This window comes from Chenopodium quinoa, unplaced genomic scaffold, assembly GCF_001683475.1.
Source record: "Chenopodium quinoa cultivar QQ74 unplaced genomic scaffold, ASM168347v1, whole genome shotgun sequence".
Taxonomy (NCBI): domain Eukaryota; kingdom Viridiplantae; phylum Streptophyta; class Magnoliopsida; order Caryophyllales; family Amaranthaceae; genus Chenopodium; species Chenopodium quinoa.
Window position 1 is genome coordinate 3307280 of NW_018745000.1, and position 22542 is coordinate 3329821.

Sequence of the window (22542 nt, forward strand, 5' to 3'; positions counted from 1 at the left end):
TCCATTTGATTTTAAAAAAAATGTTTTATCAATTTTACCTTGTTTAAAACCATTTTATAAAAGGAACTTAATTAGACAGTCTTTCATACCATGCTCTGGGAGCTTACTTAAGTCCGTAGATGGCTTTGTCGAGCTTATAAACATGGTTTGGAAACTGTGGATTTTTAAATCCAGGAGGTTGTTCCACATAGAAGTATGCTTTTAATAAACCATTTAGAAATGCACATTTTAGGTCCATTTGGTACAACCTAAATTCCATATAAGCAGCAAAAGCAATAAGTAAGTGAATAACCTCTAACCTGGCTACTGGATGAAATGTTTCTTCATAATCTATTCCTTCTTGTTGATTGATACCTTATACAACCAATCTTGATTTGATCCTACCAATAATACCATGCTTGTCTAGTTTGTTTCTGAATACTCATTTCAGACCAATTATCTTTTGATCACTTGGTCTAGGTTCCAGATGCCAAACTTTATTGCTTTCGAATTCATTCAACTCAGCTTACATAGCATTAATCCAGTTAGTGTCATTTAAAGCTTCAACATAGTCTTGGGTTCCATGGAGGAAAGGAAAGCATAGAATGCACATAAGTTCCTAAGTTGAGATCTGGTTTGAGTTCTGATCCTTTGGTATTATCGCTCAAGATTGCATCTACTTGATCTTATTTCTAATGCTTCCAGGACTTTGGTGCAAAGTCCTTGATTGGATACAACCTTTTTTTATTGTTGTTGATTGGTACTTCTGTTGGAACTTCATCTTGTGATTCAGCTGGAACTTCTTCTAGAACTTTAGGTTGTTCGTGGTTTTGATTTTGAGCTGGAGTTTCTTATGCATCCTCTATTGTTTGCTCATTATTTGCTTCAATGTTCTGCTCACCTTTATTTTCCACAAGCTGCTTCTCTTATGATGGCGATTCTTCATCTTGATTATTCTTCCTTACAAGTCCTATTTCGAAATCATCATCATCATTCTGTACATCGGTCAAATGATCAATTTCATCAAAAAACACATATACAGACTCCTCAACACACATTGTTATCTTATTATAAACTCTATATGCTTTACTATTTGAGGCATATCTTATAAATACTGCCTCATCACTCTGTTCATCAAACTTTTCCAAGTTTCTTTTACCATTATTATAAACAAAACATCTACAACAAAAAGATCTAAAGTAAGAACTATTAGGGTTTCTCCTTTTAATAAGTTCATATAGAGTCTTTTTGGTGATAGCTCTGACTGATACTCTATTAAAAATGTAACAAGCTGCGTTCAGTGCTTCTACCCGTCCTTGGCAAACCACTTGAAATCAGCATTGTCCTAGCCATGTCCTCAAGGCTTCTATTCTTTCGTTCAACTACTCCATTTTGTTGTGGAGTTCTTGGGGAAAAGAAGTTGTGATACATTCCATGTTCTATATAGAATTCATCAAACTTGGAGTTTTCAAATTATGTGTCATGAACTGGCCTTAAAATGCACCCATAGATTAACTATTCTTCTCTGTTCTTTATTTAAAAAAGCAACAAACTCATTGTTCGTTGAGATGAACACTACAAGAGGGAGGGTGAATTGTATGTGAGTTCATCGTATCTACTTTTTGCGGAATATAAAACAGAATTTAAAGGAACTTGCAATGCACATATATTTTTACGAGGAAACCTTCTAGGGCCCAAGTGGAAGTAAAACCTCGACCCTTCTAAGGGATTTCCAAAGCCAAATCACTTCACTATAATAGAGAAAACACACAAGTTACAACCTATTATACTCAGATATTTACTCACAAGTTCCAAACCGAACTTGCTACACAGTAGGACCCTATCCTACCCAATCTAAGTCCCACACTTAGAGTCACTCGTACTCTCTAAGTACTACCTCCCAGCTTCACACTAGAAGCTTAGACAACTATATGCGAAGTATGTTTCACACACTCACCCAAGAACCCAACCAATACAGAATACTTGACTCCTAGTATATGAAAGGTAAGCTATGCAAGAAACTCAAAACTAATATGACAAAGATTATAAGCTTGGAAAACTTACACGATTAAAGCACAAAATGAGTTCTTCACGCATAGACTCACAGAAAACCGAGAAATGAAATTTCTAATATACATAAAAGGCTAGCTCGTATAGCAAATAAGATTTTCAAAAAGATAAACATGTTAAATTAACAAAATCTCAAAAGAAAATTTTCATTAAATCTATTTTAAAGAAAATCTTTTTGGAAAACTTATTAAAGATACATCATCATTAGAATAATATCTTTTGATAATCAGTTTTTTAGATGCCAATCTTTTTATAAATTCTTTTTCTTAAAAACTTATCTTTTTTTAAAAAAAATCCTATTTAATTAGATTTGTCGAGCTCTTTACCACACTTCTAATATGTTTCACATGTTAATCATACTTATCATATTTATAGCAAATCTACAAGATAGAATCTCAGCTAAATAAATCTGCTGCGCCAATATTCTGTAAACATAGGATGCTTGGGCTTCACACAGTCTTGGACTAAGTTCTTGTTGTCACTTGTACTCCAGTTTGAAACTGGAACTTCGCAGGCCAAGTTCCTCCAGAACTTGTAGTTTTCAATGCATACCAAGTTAACACCTTAACTCGTTGTCTTCAAGTTCCTGTTAAGGAATGTTCCTATTAGGGAACTTATATAGTTCTTGTTAGAGAACTAATTTCCTATTAGGGAACTTTTCTTCTATCTTGTATAACCTTTCTACTTAATCTCTTCATGTCTTCTTAGATTAGGCTAATCTTCCACCTCCAAGGTCCACTTAGAAAAAAACTTTTATTAGTCCGAAGTTTGTTTTAAGTTTAAGTTCATCATCATCAAAACCTTTAAGCTTCAACAATTTCCCCCTTTTGATGATGACAAACTTAAGCAAACTTCTAAGAAAAGTTAAAACAATAGAAGAGGCGTATTTTTACATTTTTGGTTTATTGACAGAAAGTAAACACATAAATAAAACAAAGACAGAAAAAAAAAACAATCAAACTAAAAACAAGGTATAAAAACAATCTAAACTACTTGCATCAATATCGGAAGAAATTTTTGATACTTTCTCAAATGGAACCCAGAACAACTTTCTCTTCCAAGTTTGCTTTCGCCTTTCCCCCTTTTAGCATTATAAAAAAGCCTGTATTTTCAAGTTAATAATCATTTAGCCACAGCCCCACAAGCAATTCTTCGAGTGTCGGAAACTGAAGGCAATGCTGCTAACTTCCCTTAAGTTAATTCCACTCTCCTACATAAGTTTTCATAACATACAAACACACACATGTATAGGCAAGAGTTCCAAATCATTCATTAAAACCAAAAGATTATCATCCTGCTAAGTAAGTTAAAAATTATTACAAACCAAAGCAAATTGTTCAAAAACTAAATCGAAATTGTTCATGACTGAAAAGCAAGACTTAAATAGGCTAGGCTAGATTAATCTAGGTAGGCTAAGTTTGAGATAAGCATGGCTAAGTTTGAAGAAGACCAAGAATCTTCTTGTTATCTTCCTTAGTTTGATGTAAATTTGCCTCCAGCTTGTCTTCAAGGCTCTTGATAGCCTTCTGGAGCTCCAACCTCTGTAGCTTGAGACTATTTTCAGGTCCCTACAGTGTCTTTTCCAGCTTCTGCATTTTCCCTGTAGCTGCCTTGAGCTACTTTTCTGCTATCTCAGCTCTATCGTAATCTCAGCCACCTTTCCTACTAACATATTATCCTCAGCATCATCAAGTTCCAATGGTTTCTCCATACTTGTTCTAGGAATAGAGCTTGATGACAACCTCCTGCTCTTCCTTAAAGGTCTCTCTAGAACCTCTTTCTCTTTTCTCTTTCCACCAGCTTTCTTTTTCTCTTCCACTCTCTTGACCTTCCCATTCACTACCTCCAGGCTTATACCCAGTAGTGTCTCACCATTTATAACTTATTCTCAGGTTTTTCCTCTAATCCACTATAGATACCTTTGAGCTTCACCCCTAGTGACTCAAAGACAGTTGAAAGCACAGCCCCATAGCCTACTTTGTTCTTTCCAGGAAAACAATATACTAGATGCTGGTACATCAATGAAGGAAAATTTATCCTGATTTTCTTAGAGAGACAGAAAATGGCAGTCATATCCATCAAGCATGCTTCACTCTTTTTCCGTGTTCTAGGAAATATTGTTTTTCTCACCAAATTAAACAACAACTTATTTAAAGAAATCAGATCATTATGACTCCTAATGTTCTTCCCCCTTTTTCCTCCCTAAAATTCAACAATTTCACCTCTTAAATAGTCACCTACCTTCACAGTCGATTTCCCTATAATGTACATTTCAAACCCTTCGATAGGAACTTTCAGAATTGTTCCTAATTTTTCAACATCAAACTCAATTTTCTTTTTGTTAACTATGCTAGAAGTTTTTCCTTGTTTTACTGAAAATTTAATACAAAATTTAGTCATTGCAGTAGGATATAATACATTTTTAGACGCAGTTTACAACAAGTGTTCCCACCCTTAAAATTTAATTAAATCAAGAAATTCCAAAAACCTAGACTGCTTGCAACAAGACAAATCGAGTCTATGATTAACTACATACCTATCGGCACTTGCAGTGAGTTCCGATTGTTCATCTTGCTCTTCTTCCTCCTCTTCCTCTGCTTCATTCTCTTCTTTTTCGTCCTGAACCCCTTGAATAAAATCCTCAACTTCTTGAATATGATCCTAAAGAGTTCTTTCCTTTGCTTTCTTTTCCTTCCATTCTTTTAGTCGTTGAAGCAAATCTGAAGTTGAGACTTTCTCCTTTTCACTCTTACTCTCTGCTTCCCTTGAATTTAAGGGTGAGGGATTAGGGTTTTCAGTAGCTTTGGTCTTGTTGGGAGAGGAATTATAGTTCACCATTGCTAGAGGGGAAGTTTCTTCTTGGACAGATTTGTCGGAGTGAAGGGAACTTTCTGATGAACTTAGTTCAATGATAATGTCCATGGTTCTCTAGATGATGGTGGTTTTACTGAAAGGGTTAATTTGATTTGACAGTGGAGTGAAAAGGTGAGTGAAAGATTCTTTTTATAATATATGAATCGGTGTGAGAGAATTGAAGGGTTTTTATTGTTCAGTCAATTAATTGAACAAGTTCAATTAATTTTTTCGAAAGCCAATTAAGCAAGATGTATTTTGCCAAAAATATTTTCTTTCCAAATTAATTTAATTTCCAAAAGAAATTACTTTCCATAAAAAATACGTATTTAGCACACGCTTTCTACACATATGCAATGTACATTATTAATTACACACGTAGCTAAGTAATTATGAACTAACCTCCAGTGATCAACAACGGTGACACTTCAACTATGTTTAGCGCACCATAATTGTGCTAAATGCTCTTTTTGCTCTATTTATATTATTTTCGATTTTGTCATATCTTGGAACTTCAGAAGCAATCAATTTAGTTTGATCATCCCAAGTTCCAGTCTAAATTTTTCAAATCTTTCTCTGTTCAAGGGTTTGGTTAGAATATCAACAATTTGATTTTAAGTTTGACAAAAATCTAACTTTTTATTCCCTTGCTCCACATTATCTTTTAGAAAGTGATTATTAATGTCGATGTGTTTTATCTTTAAGTGTTGAACTGGATCCTTAGAAATACATATAGGACTGGTATTATCACAATAAATAGGAACACATTCAAAAATAATTCCAAAATCTATTACCTGTTGCTTTATCCATAAAATTTGTGAGCAACATGCTACTGCTGCTACATACCCTGCTTCAGCTGTAGATAATGCAACTGTGTTTTGCTTCTTAGAACCCCAAGAAACTAAACAAGGTCCTAAAAACTGTACCATACCTGAAGTTCTTTTTCTATTAACCAAATCACCTGCATAGTCAGCATCAATAAAGCCATTTAAATTAAATAAATCACTTCTAGGATAGAAGAGACTCAAGTCATTTGTTCCTTTTAAATATCAAAGGATTCTGTTTACTATTATCAAGTAGGATTCCTTTTGGTTCGCTTGGAACCTGGCACATAGACCTACACTAAAAGATATGTCAGGTTTACTAGCTGTTAAGTAAAGTAGAGAGCCAATCATACCTCGATACATAGTTTGATCTATGCAAGTTCCAGATGGATCTTTATCGAATCTAGTGGCAACACCTCTAGGAGTACTGTTGGTTTTTGCATTGTCCAACTTGTATTTCATGATCAGTTCCTTGATATATTTTTGTTGATGGATCATGAATCCTTCTTCAGTTTGTTTAATTTGCAAACCGAGGAAGAAGTTTAACTCCCCTATCATACTCATTTCAAATTCTCATCTCATTAGGTCAGCAAGATACTTACATAGAGACTCATTAGTTGCACAAAACAAAATAATTATCATAAATCTATACAAATAAAATATCAGTTCCACTTGACTTTAAAAATAAAGTTTTATCAATTTTTTTACGTTTAAATCCATTTTTCAAAAGGAACTTAGATAATTTTTCATACCGTGCTCTAAGAGCTTGCTTTAACCCATAAAGAGCTTTGTCAAGCTAATAGACATGGTTTGGGAACTCTAGATTTTCAAAACCAGGAGGCTATTCCACATAGACTTCTTCTTCAAGAAAACCATTTAGAAAAGCACATTTAACAACCATCTAGTACAGCCTAAATCCCATATAAGCAGCAACAACGATAAGTAAGCGAATAGCCTCTAACCTGGCTACAAGAGCAAACGTTTCTTCATAGTCAATCCCTTCATGTTAATTGAAAACTTGTACAACAAGTCTTACCTTGTTTCCGATAACAATACCATGTTCATATAGATTGTTCCTGAACACCCACTATAACCCGATAGTTTTCTTCTTCTCAAGTCTAGGTTCCAGATGCCAAACTTCATTTCTTTCAAACTAATTTAGTTCAGCTTGCATAGCATTAATCTATTTTGCATTAGTCAAAGCTTCAACATAGTTCTTATGTTCCATTGTGGAAAGAAATGAATATAATGCACAGAAATTCCTAAGCTGAGATCTAGTCTGAGTTCCTTTAGTGATATCACTTATGATTGCATCTACTGGATGTGATCTTTGGTGTAAAGTCATTCACTGGATAAAATCTTTCTTGATTGTTTTTTATTGGTACTTCTGTATAGGAACTCCGTCTTGATTCTTAGTTGGTACTTCTTCAGGAACTTCCTTATTTCCTTCATTATGTTCTTAGGGTGGAGTTCCTGGTGCATTCTCCATTGTAGCTTCTTCATTTGCTTCAGGATTTGCTTCACCTTCATTTTCAGCCTGCTGCTTCTATAATGATATGATGTTGATTCTTCATCTAGATCCTGCTTGTGTACAAGTCCAATTTCAAATTCATCATCTCAATCCTGTACATAAATTAACTATTCAGCTTCGTCAAATATAATATGTACAAATTCCTTAACACACATTGTTGTTTAATTATATACTCTATAAGCTTTAATGTTTGAGGCATATCCTAAGAATACTACCTCATCACTACGTTCATCAAGCTTTCCCAAATTCCTTTTACCATTTTTATGAGCAAAACATTTACAACCAAAATATCTAAAGTAAGAAACATTAGGTTTTCTCCCTTTAATGAGTTCATAGGGAGTTTTGTTGGTGATGGCTCTAACAGATACACAATTAAGAGTGTAGCATGCTGTGTTAACTGCTTCTGCCCACAAGTTCCTAGGCAATCCACTTGAAATCAGCATAGTTCTAGCCACGTCTTCAAGGCTTCTATTCTTTCTTCCACAACACCATTTTGTTGTGGAGTTCTTGGGGCAGAGAAGTTGTGATCAATTCCATGTTCAATACAGAATTCATCAAACTTAGAGTTTTCAAATTTTGTTCCATGATTTAATATGAGATGTATCAATTGATTACCTGTTCTTCTATGTTCTTTCTTCAAAAATGCAACAAACTCATCAAAAGTTTCATATTTACTCACAAGAAAGAATACCCAAGTACACCTTGAATAATTATCAACAATAATCATTACATATCTCTTACTAGTTTTGCTTTGGATTCTCATTGGATCACAGAGATCCATATGAATAAGTTCCAAAGGTCTTTTGGTGTTTACCATGTTTTTAGGTTTAAAGAAAATTCGAGTCTGTTTACCTCTAACACAAGCATCACACACTATATCATATAAGAACTTAATGCAAGGAAGTCGTTCCTCTAGTTTCTTAGATCTAAGCTTATCAAGCAAGGTGAAACTTGCATGACCAAATTTCTTGTGCTATAATAGAGGATCATCCTCAATAACACTAAGACATGTTAAACTGCTGTTAGGAACCTCATTGAGATCCACAATGTATGTGTTCCCTTTACAAGTTCCTTCTAGGATTATGTTCCCAGTGTTATTATGGATGATTTTACATTTATTAGAAGTGAAGCTAACAGAGTTACCTTTGTCACAAAATTGTGAGATATTTAACAAGTTGTGTTTGAGACCCTTGACCAAAAGTACATTATACATAGCATGGGAACTTGACCTTCCTACTTTACCAATAGCAACTATGTCACCTTTCTTATTATCACCAAAGGTCACAATTCCCCCATAATAGGCATCAAGTTAGAGAAATCTAGTTTTGTCTCCAGTTATGTGCTTAGAACAACCAATGTTGAGGTACCAAGTGTTGTTCCCCCTCATCGGAACCTGCATGAAGAATCAAACGTTAGTCTTAGGAACCCAGGTTTCCTTGGGTTCCTGTGTAATAGATGTAGGATCATATTTCTTAACCCATATCTATTCTACATGTTTTTCATTCTTCTGAGGGCTTTTTCTTTCTTTAGACACTTAACCTGCTTATGTCATGTATTACAATAGAAGTAGCAAACAATACTAATAGGCATATCAACATACTTTTTCTCCTTTTGGAACTTCTTCTTAAAACCTAAACCTTATGTTCTTTTAGTCTGAGCATTAGCAATCCAGTCTGGAACTTTATATTCTATTGGTTGCTTACCTTTCCTAGCTCTCTCAAGTTCCCCCCTCAAGGCTTGCTTCATCTATTTTTAATTACACCAAATCAGAATTCAATTTCAAAATTTGGATATTGAAAAAGTTGAGGAACTTCAGAGTTAGGAGTATCTACACTGAGTTTTAACAAAGATAGTTCCACATTCAAAAGTATGTTATCTTGTTTTAGTTTTTCAGCAGTTTTTTTTTTAAAATAACATTATCATCAAATAGACTAAAGAATCTTTTTTTAATATCAAACTTCATCTTGTCTAGCCATTCACGGTGTTCTTTATAAGTTGTTAAAGCCTTGTCACTTAGCTGTTTGGATCTATAAACTTCTTTTAGGTCCTCTTGAACTTCCAAAACAACACATATTAGTTTCTCTTTAGAAAAATGTCTTAGTTTGTTTTGAGAAAACCAAACCTCAGCCTCTAGTTCCTTCAGTTTGCCTTTTCATCAGTTTTGGCCATTAGGCAGAGATGTGCGGTTTCTTTAGAAGGTTGGTCTTCTTCTAAATCTGTGTCTCCCCAGGCATCCAACATAGCCTTCTTAACATTGTCCTTAGTAAAAAATAGCTTATAGACTCTAGAATCTTTTTATTGATCTTTTCCTCTTATCTTTCCTTTGTCACCTTCCTTAAGTGGACAATCCTTTATGAAATGATCTTTCGAGCCACACTTGAAATAGGTAGTGTCTTTGGAACTTGTAATCTTCTTGTCCCTATCTAACTTAATGTTGTTCATCATTCTTTTGAACTTCCTTACCAGCATGGCCATCTCTTCCTCGCTCGTCAGCTTCAGATTCATTTGAGTCTTGTGCCTTAAGAGCAAGACTCTTGTTCTTGGAACTCTCTGCATTGGAACTTAGATGAAGTTCATGAGTCATCAATGATCATGCCAGCTATTCAATGTTGAACTTTGTGAAGTCCTTAGCTTCCTGCATTGCAGTAACCTTGGATCTCCATCGTTCATCTTGTGGTAGACTCCTCAAGATCTTCCTTTCTAGTTCATCTATAAGAATGTGCCTGCCAAGGAAACTCAGTTCATTAATTATATCATTGAACCTCATAAATGTTTCTTCCATGGTTTCTTTGGATTGCATTTTAAACCTCTTATATCTAGACATCAGAAAATCAGTTTTAGAACGTTTTACCTCATTAGTACCTTCATGAGTAACTTCTAGTAGATCCCAAATCTGTTAAGCACACTTGTATCCCATGATATGATTATGTTCATGGGGTCCAAGTCCACAATGCCAATATTTAATAGCTAAAGCATTCAACTCAAGTTTCTGATAGTCTTCCTTTTCATAATAAGAAATAAGTTTAGGAACTACCTCGTTTTTCTCATTGGTTGCGGTTACCTCAAAATCACCAGATTCAATTACACGCCATACTTAGTAATTTTCAGCCTTAATGAAGATCTCCATCCTATTTTTCCAGTATGTATAAAACTTACCATTAAACACAGGTGGATGTTGGGTTGAATACCCTTATTCAAGTTTCTCCTTGTAATTCATCTGTCCTCAGGAACTTACTCGACAAAGTTATCTGCTTGCTCGTGAGAACCGTGCTCTGATACCAATTCACTACTACAAAAAATAAAAGTAAAGAGACCCGTTCAAATCTACCTTAGAGATCACTTTTGAACGGGTCTCTAGCTCAGGGGTCTGTTTGATAAAGAAACCCGTCTAAGTGTGGTGGCTTGTTTGAAAAAAAGAAAAGACCCGTTATTTCAGAGATGGGGTATGTAATGTTGATAAAAAAAACTAAACCCTTAAACAGACCCATTACGATAGAAATGGGGTCGGTTTGTTGGATGAAAAAGGCCCGTCCTTAGAGAAATGAGGTCTGTTAGTAAAATATAAGAGACCCCATATTAAAGATATGGGTTCTCTTACATCTTTGGTTTGTTAAAAATAAAATTAGTGTAGAGCGGCTTTTTTTTTTGTTATATCAGATTTAAAATTTAAAATTTAAAATTTGAAATTTTATGCTCCACTAAAATTGGCGGAATTGTAAATAGATTAAAATTGGTGAAATATCATAAAAATTAATTTATACGAATCATTAACTAATTAAAATTTCAATTACAAACTAATTTACAAGTGTAGACTAAGTGAAATTGAAATTTACAAGATTAAACTAACTTAAACAAAAATAAAGAAGTAAAGCATGAACTAATAAATTGTCGGTGGAGTATCATATGCCGATTTGTAATCCTATTCCTCAAAGCTCCATAAATCCAAACTCATCATTGTAATCTGCATTGCAAGTTCATTTAAATGTCAGTACAATGAAACAAATGCAACCCAATTCTACTATAGTACATGCATACTAAATTCATTACAAAGAATCACTCAATAACGAAAATAACTAAGAAAACAAATGCAAATTAAAACGCTTAACCACTTCACTCTATCAATTTGAGCCCCATTCTAGCTTTTGCCAATTTTAATTAATCTTGATGTATAAAAGAAATTCAATTAAAAAAAAATCCCAAAAAATCAAAAGAGCTAAAGATAGAAATTAAAACATATAATAGGGATAGTAGTGAAAACAAACCAAACAGATATAGCAAAATAACGAATTATTTTAAGAAAAATAAAATCAAACTCTAGATCTCCTCTGACGAACCAAATTCCTCTTCACCGTTAAACGCCTAATCAAAATTTTTACTTAAACGGAGAAAGTACAAAATTCAGTGAATGAATTAGCAATTAAATTAAAAAAAATAATAAAATAAAGACTAGTGTTGTGTAGTTTACTGCTTGTTGCTTGAATTGGTGTTGACACAATCGATTTAGATCTAAGACAACTCAAAATTTCTAAACAAATCGTGGCTATTGATGGCATGTTCAGACCTTTTCTAGACACCAAATATTCATACCTTTTCTCAAAAAACTCTAGATCTTGAAAACAGATCTTCATTTCGGGAAAGCCAAGGGGACGAAACACTCTCCGACAGAATTAATAAATTGCAATGTTGAAGCGGTGACCATGATGAATAAATTGAAATGTATTTTAGATGAAAATGAATTGGTAAAGATCGATGATACGGAGTAGAATGATGAAGGTAATTTCAATAAATGGGTAATGGTTTTAAAGAAGAAGGGCGTTGATAACTAAGTATTTAGAGAAAGAAGGAAAGAGAGAAATGGCTGAGTACATTGAGGAAAAAAGTCTTGAAATAAATCTATTATTATATACAATAATTACAGAAGGTAAGAGATCCGTTCAACCTGGAAACGGGTCTCTTATATATCTATTGTTTTTTCCCCATAAAGTAGTGGGCCCTAGAACATATTAGAGACCCGTTAGGTTTAGCAACTGGTCTCTTATCTCTCTTCTATTTAAAGTAGTGGGGCCTATTGCACATAAGAGACCCGTTATCTCTAATATTGGGTCTCGTACATCAAACAGATCTATTATTAAGATGACGGGTCTTTTATTAGGAGTCCTTTTTCCAGATTTTGTAGTAGTGATTGTTAGTTAAGACAAACACAACAAGAGGGGGGTGAATTGTATGTGATTTCCCAGTAGCTACTTTTTGCGGAATATAAAACAGAATGTAAAGGAACTTGCAATGCACACAGAATTTTACGAGGAAACCTTTCGGGGCCCAATTGGAAGTAAAACATTGACCCCTTCTAAGGGATTTCCTAAACCAAATCACTTCACAATAATGAGGCAAACACACAAGTTACAACCTATTATACCGAGACCTTTACTCACTAGTTCCAAACCGAACTTGCTACACATTAGGACCCTATCCTACCTAATATAAGTCTCACACTTAGAGTCACTCGTAATCTCTAAGTACTAGCTCTCAACTTCACACTAGAAGCTTACACAATTGTATGCAAAGTATGTTTCACACACTCACCCAAGAACCCAACCAATACAAATCACTTGACTCCTAGTATATGAAAGGTAAGCTACGCAAGAAATTAAACCCGAAACTTATATGACAAAGATTTTAAGCTTGGCAAACTTACACGATTAAAGCACAAAATGAATTCTTCACGCATAGACTCACAGAATACTGAGAAATGAAATTTCTATTATATATACAAGGCTAGCTCGTATAGCAAGTAGCGTTTTCAAAAAGATAAACATGATAAATTAACAAAATCTCAAATCACGATTTTAAGTAAATCTTTTTTAAAGAAAATCTTTTTTGAAAATTTATTGAAGATAGATTATCATTAGGATAATATCTTTTTATAATCAGTTTTTAAGAAGCCAATCTTTTTATAAAATTTTTTTCTTAAAAACTTATCTTTTTTTTAAAAAACTTTCCTATTTAATTAGATTTGTTAAGCTCTTTGCCACGCTTCTTACAGGTTTCACGCGTTAATCATACTTATCATATTTATAGCAAGTCTACAAGATAGAATCTTAGCTAAATAAATCTGCTGCGCCAATATTCTGTAAACATAGGATGCTTGGGCTTCATGCAGTCCAGGACTAAGTTCCTGCTGTCACCTGTACTCTAGTTTGAAACTGGAATTTTGTAGGCCAATTTCCTCCAAATTTTGTTGTCTTCAACGCAGACCAAGTCAACACCTTAACTTGTTGTCTTCAAGTTCCTGTTAGGGAACTTAGATAGTTCATGTCAAAGAACTAAGTTCCTGTTAGGGATCTCTTCTGCTATCTAGTTTAACCTTTCTACGGAATCTCTTCATGTCTTCTTAGATTAGGCTAATCTTCCACCTCTTAGGTCCAGTTCACCTATTCTAGTTTAACACTTAGAAAAACCTTTTAATAGTTGAAGTTTGCTTTAAGTTTAAGTTCATCATCATCAAAACCTTTAAGCATCAACACTCATGAAACGTTTCATCTTTGGTAACAAGAAAGAACACCCAAGTAAACCTTGAGTAATCATTAACAATAACCATTATATATCTCTTACCACTTCTACTTTAGGTTCTCATTGGACCACAAAGATCCATATGAACAAGTTCCAAAGGCTATTGGTGCTTACCATTTTCTTTAACTTGAAAGAAACTCGAGTCTGTTTACCTTTGACACATGCATGAAATACTTTATCATATAGGAACTTTATGCAAGGAAGACCTTCTACTAATTCCTTGGATCTAAGCTTGTCAAGCAAGGTAAAACTTGCATGACCAAATGTTTTATGCCACAAAAGAGGATCATCCTTAATAACAATGAGACATGTTAAACTACTGTTAGGAACCTCGTTTAGATCCACAATATATTTGTTCCCTTTATGAGTTCCTTCTAATATAGTGTTCCCAATGTCATTGTGAATGATCTTGCATTTACTAGAACAAAGCTAATAGAGTTACCTTTGTCACAAACTGTCAAATACTTAACAAGTTGTGTTTGAGACCCTCGACTAAGAATACATTATCAATGGCATGGGAACTTAACCTTCCTACTTTTCCAATAGCAATTATATCACCTTTCATATTATCTCCAAAGGTCACAGTTCCACCATAGTAGGAATCCAGTGAGAGAAATCTAGATTTATCTCTAGTCATGTGCTTAGAACAACCACTGTCGACGTACCAAGTGTTGTTCCCTCTCACTGGAACCTGAATAAAGAATTTAGTATCAAGAACCCTCATGGGTTTCTGTGTAACAAACATTGAATTAGATTTCCTAACCCATATTGCTTTAATATGATTTTCATTCTTTAAAGTGCTCTTTTCTTTCTTTACACATTTACCTTGATTATATCTAGTTTTACCACTGTTTTTAACAGACAATACTACTTGGTAAGTAAACATACTTCCTTTCTTTTTGGAAATTCTTCTTATATCCTAATCCTTCAGTTCTCTAGGTTAGGTCATTAATAATAATCCAGTCAAGCACATTGTATTCAATGGGTTGTTTACCCTTCCTAACTCTTTCAAGTTCCCCTTCAGATTAGCTTTATCCATTTTTAAATCTTCTAAAAAGTTTGAATACTGATCACGAAGAGGAACTTCAGAGTTAGGAGCTACTTCACTAATTTTAAATAAAGACAGTTCCACATTCAAAAGAGTGTTGTTAGGTTTTAGTCTTTCAAGATTTTCTTTCAAATTCATATTGTCATAAAAAAGACTACAAAACCTATTTTGAATATCAAATCTCATATTGTCCATCCATTCACTGTGTTCTTTGTAAGTGTCAAGTGCCTTGTCTCTTTGCGTTTTAGCCATGTGTAGCTCCTTTAAATCTTCCTGGATATCTATACACTATTATGTATCAAGTTTTCTTTAGAGAAATGTCTCAATTCATTAGAAGATACCATACCTCATCTTCATATTCTTGTAATTTGGCCTTTTCATCTGTCTTAGCCATAAGACATATATGAGCCATTTCTTATGAAGATTGTTCTTCTTCCTCTTCTGAATCCGAGTCACCCCAAGCAGCCATCATAACCTTCTTTACGTTTTTCTTTGTGAAATAAGGCTTATAGGCCTTACACTCCTTGGTTTGATCTTTTCCTTTGAACTTCCCATTGTCATTCTCCTTTAGAGGACAGTTTCTTATGAAGTGATCTTTGGAGCCACACTTGAAATAGGTAGTGTCTTTGGAACGTACAACCTTCTTGTTCTTATCAAACCTCCTGTTGTTCATCAACTTCTTAAATCTTCTTGCTAGCATTGCCATATCTTCCTCATCAGTTTCAGATTCATCTGAGTCTTGTGCCTTAAGAGCAAGACTCTTGCTCTTGGAATTTTCCGCATTAGAACTCAAGTGAAGTTCATAAGTCATCAATGAACCTGCGAGTTGTTCCATGTTGAACTTTGTAAAATCCTTGGATTCATGCATTGTAGTGACCTTAGATCTCCATTGTTCATCTTGTGGCAGTTCCTCAAGATCTTTCTAGCATGTTCATCTATTGTAATGTGTCTGCCAAGGGAACTCAGTTCATTAATTATATCATTAAACTTAGTAAACGTTTCCTCTAGGGTTTCCTTAGATTGTATTTCAATCCTCTCATATCTTGACATTAATAAATCAAATTTGGAACATTTTACCTCATTTGTACCTTTAAGAATAACTTCCAGTAATCCCAAATTCGTTCAGCAGTCTTGTATCCCATGATTTGGTTATGTTCACGGGGTCCAAGACCATAATGCAATTATTTTTTGATAGCTAAAGCATTTAACTCATGTTTCTGATAATCTTATTTATCAAAATCAGAATTAAGTTTAGGAGCTACCTCATTATTGTCATTGGTTGCGGTTACCTTAAAATCACCATATTTAATAACACGCCAAATCTAGTAATTTTCAGCCTTGATGAATATTTTCATCATGTTCTTCAAGTAGGTATAAAACATACCATTGAACATGGGTGGTCGTTTTGTAGAATACCCTTCTTCAAGTTTCTCTTTTTAATTCATCTCTCCTCAGAAACTTATTCAACAAAATTATCTGTTTGCACGTGAGAACCGTGCTCTGATACCAATAGTTAGTTGAGAATAACACTACAAGAGGGGGGTGAATTTTAAGTGAGTTCCTAATGACTACCTTATGCGGAGTGTAAAATAGAACGTAAAGGAACTTGCAAAGCACACAATATTTTACGAGGAAACCTTCTAGGGCCCAACTGTAAGTAAAACCTCGATCCTTCTAAGGGATTTCTAAACCAAAACAATTCACTATAATAGGGCAAACTCACAAGTTAAAAACCTAGCTATTATAATCAGACCTTTACTCACAAGTTCCAAACTGAACTTGCTACATAGTAGGACCCTATCCTACCCAACCTAAGTTCCTAACTTAGATTCACTCGTACTCCCTGAGCACTATTCACTCACCTTTAACCTAGAAGTCTACAATACTGTATGCAATGATAAATTCACACATACTCACCCAAGAACCCAACAAATTACAAAATATAGACTCTATTATATGAGAGGCAAGATACGCATGAAACCCGAAACTAATATGACAAAGTGATGGACTTGTCAAACTTACACAATTAAGCACACTTCGATTTCTTCATGCATAAACTCACAGAAAAATATGAATTAGGATTTCTACAATTTATACAAGACTTGCTTGCATAGAAATTAGGGTTTTCAAAAGATAAACATGTTAATTTTCCAAAATCCTAAAACACGGTTTTAAGTAAATCCATTTTGAAGAAAATCTTTTAGAAAACTTATCAAAGATAAATTATAAAAAAGAATAATATCTTTTTGATAATCGATTTTCAAGAAATAAATATTTTTAGAATATCTTTTCTTAAAAATTTATCTTTTTAAACTTTCCAATTTTTAGAAGCTTGTCAAGCTCTTTGTCACGTTTTGAATAAATTTCACGCGTAAACCTACTTAGCATATTTATAGCAAATCTAAAAGGTAAGAACTTAAAAACTAAATTGTTGCGCCTATATTTTGCAATGTAGGATATTTGGGCTTCACGCAGTCCAAAACTAAGTTCCTGCTGTCACTTGCTCTCCAGTTTTGAACTGGAACTTCATAGGCCAAGTTCTTCCAGAACTTTCTATTTTCAACGCAGACCAAGTCAACTCTTTCACTTATTGTCTTCAAGTTCTTGTTAGGGAACTTAGTTAGTTCCTGCAAAGGAACTCTTCTTCTATCTTCCTTGACTTTCCTTGAGCTCTCTTATGGGTATTCACAGCTAGACTACTATTCCACTTCCAAAGTCAACTTCCCCTGTTCTAGTCACAACACTTAGAGAACTCTGATTAGTTTGAAGTTTTCTTTGTTTAAGTTCATCATCATCAAAACCTTTAAGCTTCAACATATAGGGATCCACTGTTGAGTAATTAGGTTTGATGATTGTAAACTAATGATGATTATCAATCGAACGTGTTTGTTAAGTTGTGCATAGAAAGAACAAAGTATGCTTGCAATAGAATACAAGGAAAGTGAGCAATGACAAGTATATATATAAGGAACCTGAGCAGTATATGATAAGCAATAGAAGGAACAAGAGCAATGATGAGTGATGGTTGATAAGCACTATGATGGCGAAGGAACCATGAAAGTAACTATGTAAATAGCTGTATTCATATGTTAGCTTCAAGAGGTAAGTATCCTATACATACGTGAGTCATGTATGTGTCGGAGTCGTTCAATTTAGTTTATTTTCTAGTTTTCTTTTAGGTTACCCAAGTTCAGATTGGTTTTGTTTTAGTTTTCTTTCTTGTTTGTATAAATATAAAAATGTGTGGCTTTAAGTTTAATTAGTTCTCTACTTTGTGTAAACAAACAAATTTCAATCTAATGTTCTCTTAAGTGTTTATGTGAAGACATGAAGTGACTTAGGTGAAGTCAATGGGTTGGAACATAGAAGACTTCAAGGGGAACAAGAGAGAATGGATGAATGAACCTAAAGAAGGTTATCCCACGAGAACCTAACCACAAAGGAACTTGACAGTTTTACCTCAAACAAGATCTAGAAGGAAACTTCGGCAAGCTTTCCCACTAGAGCCAGAGCATGTTCCCTAACAGAAGCATGACAACAAGCTTAGTGAAACTTGGCCTGCGAAGAGTGACAACAAGTTCCAGTTATGAACTGGAACTTGGCCTACGGCTCCAAAAGTGGAATGTTGCTTGAGATCCAGAATACATTAAGACTATAACAGGATTCCTGAACAAGAGTTTCAAAGAAACAACATGAAGGCAGAGAAATTGACGTATATTGCTCTAGGATTCATGTAAGTATATTGGACATAAAAGTCGATACTGAAAAAGTTTATATAGAACCAAGGTGAACTCCAAACAGTCAATGAAATTAGAGTTACTGACTTATTAGGAACTCAAATATTGTCAGAGCTCTATACCTAATAGCAACTTAAGTATGCACGTCTTTAAAAGTCGGTTTTAATTGTATTTATCTTACTTAATACGTGCATATTTTTTTAGGGATTTGGTTTTACTGAATAAAGATCTTTATTTTCTAATAAATCCCTTTTGGAAAAAGATAACTTTGTTTAGAAAGTATTTTATACAAAAAGACAGAAGTATCCAACATATTAGTTTTATCTCTTTATTCATAGATATGTATTTAGAGTTATTCAATGAGATCTTGTGATGGGAAAAACAGTTTGAGTGTTTTGTTTATTGGGATGTGAGTGAACTTTTTCTAATTCTATTCTAGCTATGAGTGCATAGTGACTGAGCTTCTAGTGAGAAGCAGAGTGTAGGCACTCTGAGTGTAGGTACTTAGGTTGGGTAAGATAGAGTTCTCTCAAGTAGCAAGTTTTCGATTTGGAACTTGTGAGTGTAGTAGGATTTCGGGTAGAACCTACGAGGTAGCAGGATTACGGATAGTGGCTTGTGAGGGTAGCAAGTGTCCAGGTAGGAGCTTACGAGTGTATCAAGTTTGCAAGTAGGAACTTATGAGAAAGGTCCATGTTAAATAACTGTAACTAAAAGTGCTTCCCTATTATAGTGAAGTGTTTTTGTTGAAAATCCCTTAAAGGGTCGAGGTTTTACTTCCAGTTGGACCTTGGAAGGTTTCCTCGTAAAATCCGCTTTGCACTGTTTAAGTTCTAGATTAAAAACTAGTTAAGCAATTACACAGATTAACATTTACATGTATACTTCTACTTCTCTCTTTCGATTCTCAAATATTTTTTTTCCATTTTTTGAATTTATTTTCAACTTAAGATAATGTTTTCATAATATTATTTACATTTAAGATACCTTTTCCATTTTGTACTTAAAAAAACCGAGGCATCACCCATGTCACAAACAGTTGTTTAATATTTTTAACAAAGATGATCAAGGCTTAAAAACAAAAAACAAAAAGTTAAATTTTCAACGGTGACCCCTTACTTCTGTTACGCATACATGGTGACCCTCATGAAAATCAAGTATACAAAATGACCTTCAACTTTAGCCCATTTATAACCTTATTTCATTAAAATGTTAATTAAAATTAACACAAACTATTGTGTGCGGGCACCCGCACCTAAGTGTTTGTTTGTCCGAAGATGACGGTGATTTGTGCGTCCGAAGATGACGATGATTTGTGCGTCCGAAGATGACGATGATGATGAAGGTGACGATGACGATGACGGAAATGGTGGGCGATTGAAACCCTAGATTTGAAAATTTGAAGATTATCATAACAAAATAAAATCAAATTTTGAATATGATAATCTTGAAACACTACCCTCTGTTTTAAGATCCATTGCAACGAATCAGATCAAAGTGAGGTATGATGATTTGTGTGTGGTGGGTTTGCTGCTGGCCGTGACTGCACTAGGCTCCGGTAGGAGCTGTGATGGTGCCCTGTGGGTTGGTGGTTAGGTGGGGTGGCGTTGATTTTTAACTGGTTCTGATGAAGAAGGAGTGAGGAGTGTCGTGGGATTTTTGTTGGCTGATTGTGGGCCTTGTGAGTGGAATTTTCTTTGGGGAAACATGAGAGATCGATGCATACATGATAAAAAATAGAGCAAAATATGCATAAAAGCCAAAAAAATCAACATATCAGCTCATAAATGTGTTATATAAGTTAATATTAGAGACACATTAAACACTAACAAAAACGTATCAGCCAACAACAAGAACTTATCAGCCAACAAAAGATACATATCAACCAACAAGAGGAATATATTAGCCAGCGTAACAATATATATTTATCAGCCAAGAGATAGAACATATCGTCCAACAAATAAAGCATATCAGCCGACAAATTAAAAGGATGAAATCAGCAAACAAAAGCAACATGTAAGCTAATAAAATAAACATATCAGCTAAAAAAATTAAACATATTAGCCAACAAATAAAATATACATATCAGGCAAAAAAAAAAAAAAAATAGCCAACTAAAGAAACATATAACCCAAATGATGTCTCATATTTGCCAACAAAAGAAACCTATGATTTTTTTTTTTAAATATATCAGCCAACAAAACAATGTATTAGCCAACACAAAATCATATTAGCCAATAAATGAACATATCGGCCAACACATAAAACATATAAGCCAACAAGTAAAACATATTAGTCAAGCTTTCCGCATGAAAATATACGTGCGGGCATCCGCACGCAATAGTTTCTCTAAAATTAATTGTGGTTATATTTATTTTTAAAAAAACACTTAAAAAAATTAACAACCACCAACTATCTACCTCCACCACCTCCTTCACCGAAACCCTAGCCCTACTACCTCCCCTAAGCCACGACAAAGGGCTAGGTTGTTAGAAAAAGAGAAGGAGGGAGGTATTCAGGGTGGTTTAGGTCTGGGCGAAGGAGAGAGAGAGGGGAAGGTCGTGGGTAATGGTTGGAGGAGGAGCAGCACAGTTTGAAGGCCGCGATGGTGTTATAGTTTAGGGCAACGGTGACGAATTGGCGGTTACTGATGTTAGGTAGATGATGAGGGATGGTGATTGGTGGTAGCGGGGTTGATGTGACTACGTTTGTCGCTGCAATTTTATGCGGGAGCAGGGGAATGGTGTATGCGGTTTGGAGGTTGGTGGTGGCTGCGAAATTGGTGGTTGTTGCGGTGGAGATGCGGGGAGGTTGCAATTATTGTTGAAGAAAGGCGATGTGATGTGGTGTTTGCTTGATGGAGGTGGCATAAGATGAGGAGGACGAGAGAGAGAAAGAGGGTCATGGGCAGGGTTTTGTGTTTTGGCTGGGTGGTGGTCAGCTGGAGCTGAGGTAGCGTTGCTGCCGCTTAAAATGGGCGGCCATTTTTCAAACCGCCAAAAATCGACCACCATCAACAACCACTAATGGTAAAAAAATAACCAGTTTAGGGTCTAAGTGGTTGATCTCAACCATAAACTTGTTGTTTTCGACCCTTAGAACCCGTTTTTTTGTGGCTGTTTTGGGTGGTTTAAAGAACGACCACCCGTTTTTGGTGGTCGTTGGGGCAAGGTTGTCGATTTTAGTGTGGGGGAAAGGGAGGGGCCGTTGAATCCGGCGGATTTGGCTAGGAACGGGGGTGTTTTGGTGGGGTCATGGCCGGCTTCGCCAAGATGGCGATGGGAATGGGGTGGCTGGGTTGTTTAGAGTTTTTGTTTTTGTTTTAATTTTTTTTATTATTTTCTTCCAATAATATGCTGACACATAAGCAATATGGACCCTACTAAATGGATTTTGAGCTTGTCCTAATGGAGTTTCGTTATGCATAGAGAAATGCAGATAAGGGGCAAGAGTGTAATTACACGTAAATGCATATTCTGAATTTACAGTAGTACTATTAGGTGATTTTTACTACCATTGGATAATCAAAGAGTACCATTGAACATTCAGTGTTACAATGTTTGCATGTAGTGTACTATATTTGCATTCAGTGGTACTAGCTGTATGTAGAAATAGTATCACTAAATAGACAATGGTATTATATAAAGTGGCACATTTAAAAGTGGTCTCACTTATCTATTTCTCTCCTCCTTTTTCTCTCTTCCATGTACCTTTTAATATTTTTATATTAGTTATGCATTTGCGAATGCATAACAAAACTCCATTAGTACTTTATCACGGATTTCATCCATAAACAATTTAAGTGGTGGTAAAAGCCATTTTAAGAAAACTTGTGGTGTTAAACTAAAAGTTTTTTTTTGGTAGTGTTAAAATCCATTTTTTTTAACTTTTTTTGTGGTGTTGAAATCTAAAATTTCCTTTATTTTTTAT

At 34.7% G+C, this 22542-nt stretch overlaps 1 protein-coding gene across 1 annotated transcript; it reads right to left on the reverse strand.

The window, feature by feature from the left end:
* Nucleotides 1-13767: 13767 nt before the first annotated feature.
* LOC110707491 lies at nt 13768-15287 on the reverse strand. Its single transcript, XM_021885500.1, has 5 exons — nt 15222-15287; nt 14822-15163; nt 14493-14557; nt 13980-14245; nt 13768-13829 (listed from the first exon to the last, which is right to left on the reverse strand). The coding sequence occupies exons 1-5, from the start codon at nt 15285-15287 to the stop codon at nt 13768-13770; spliced, it is 801 nt and encodes a 266-aa protein (XP_021741192.1).
* Nucleotides 15288-22542: the final 7255 nt, after the last annotated feature.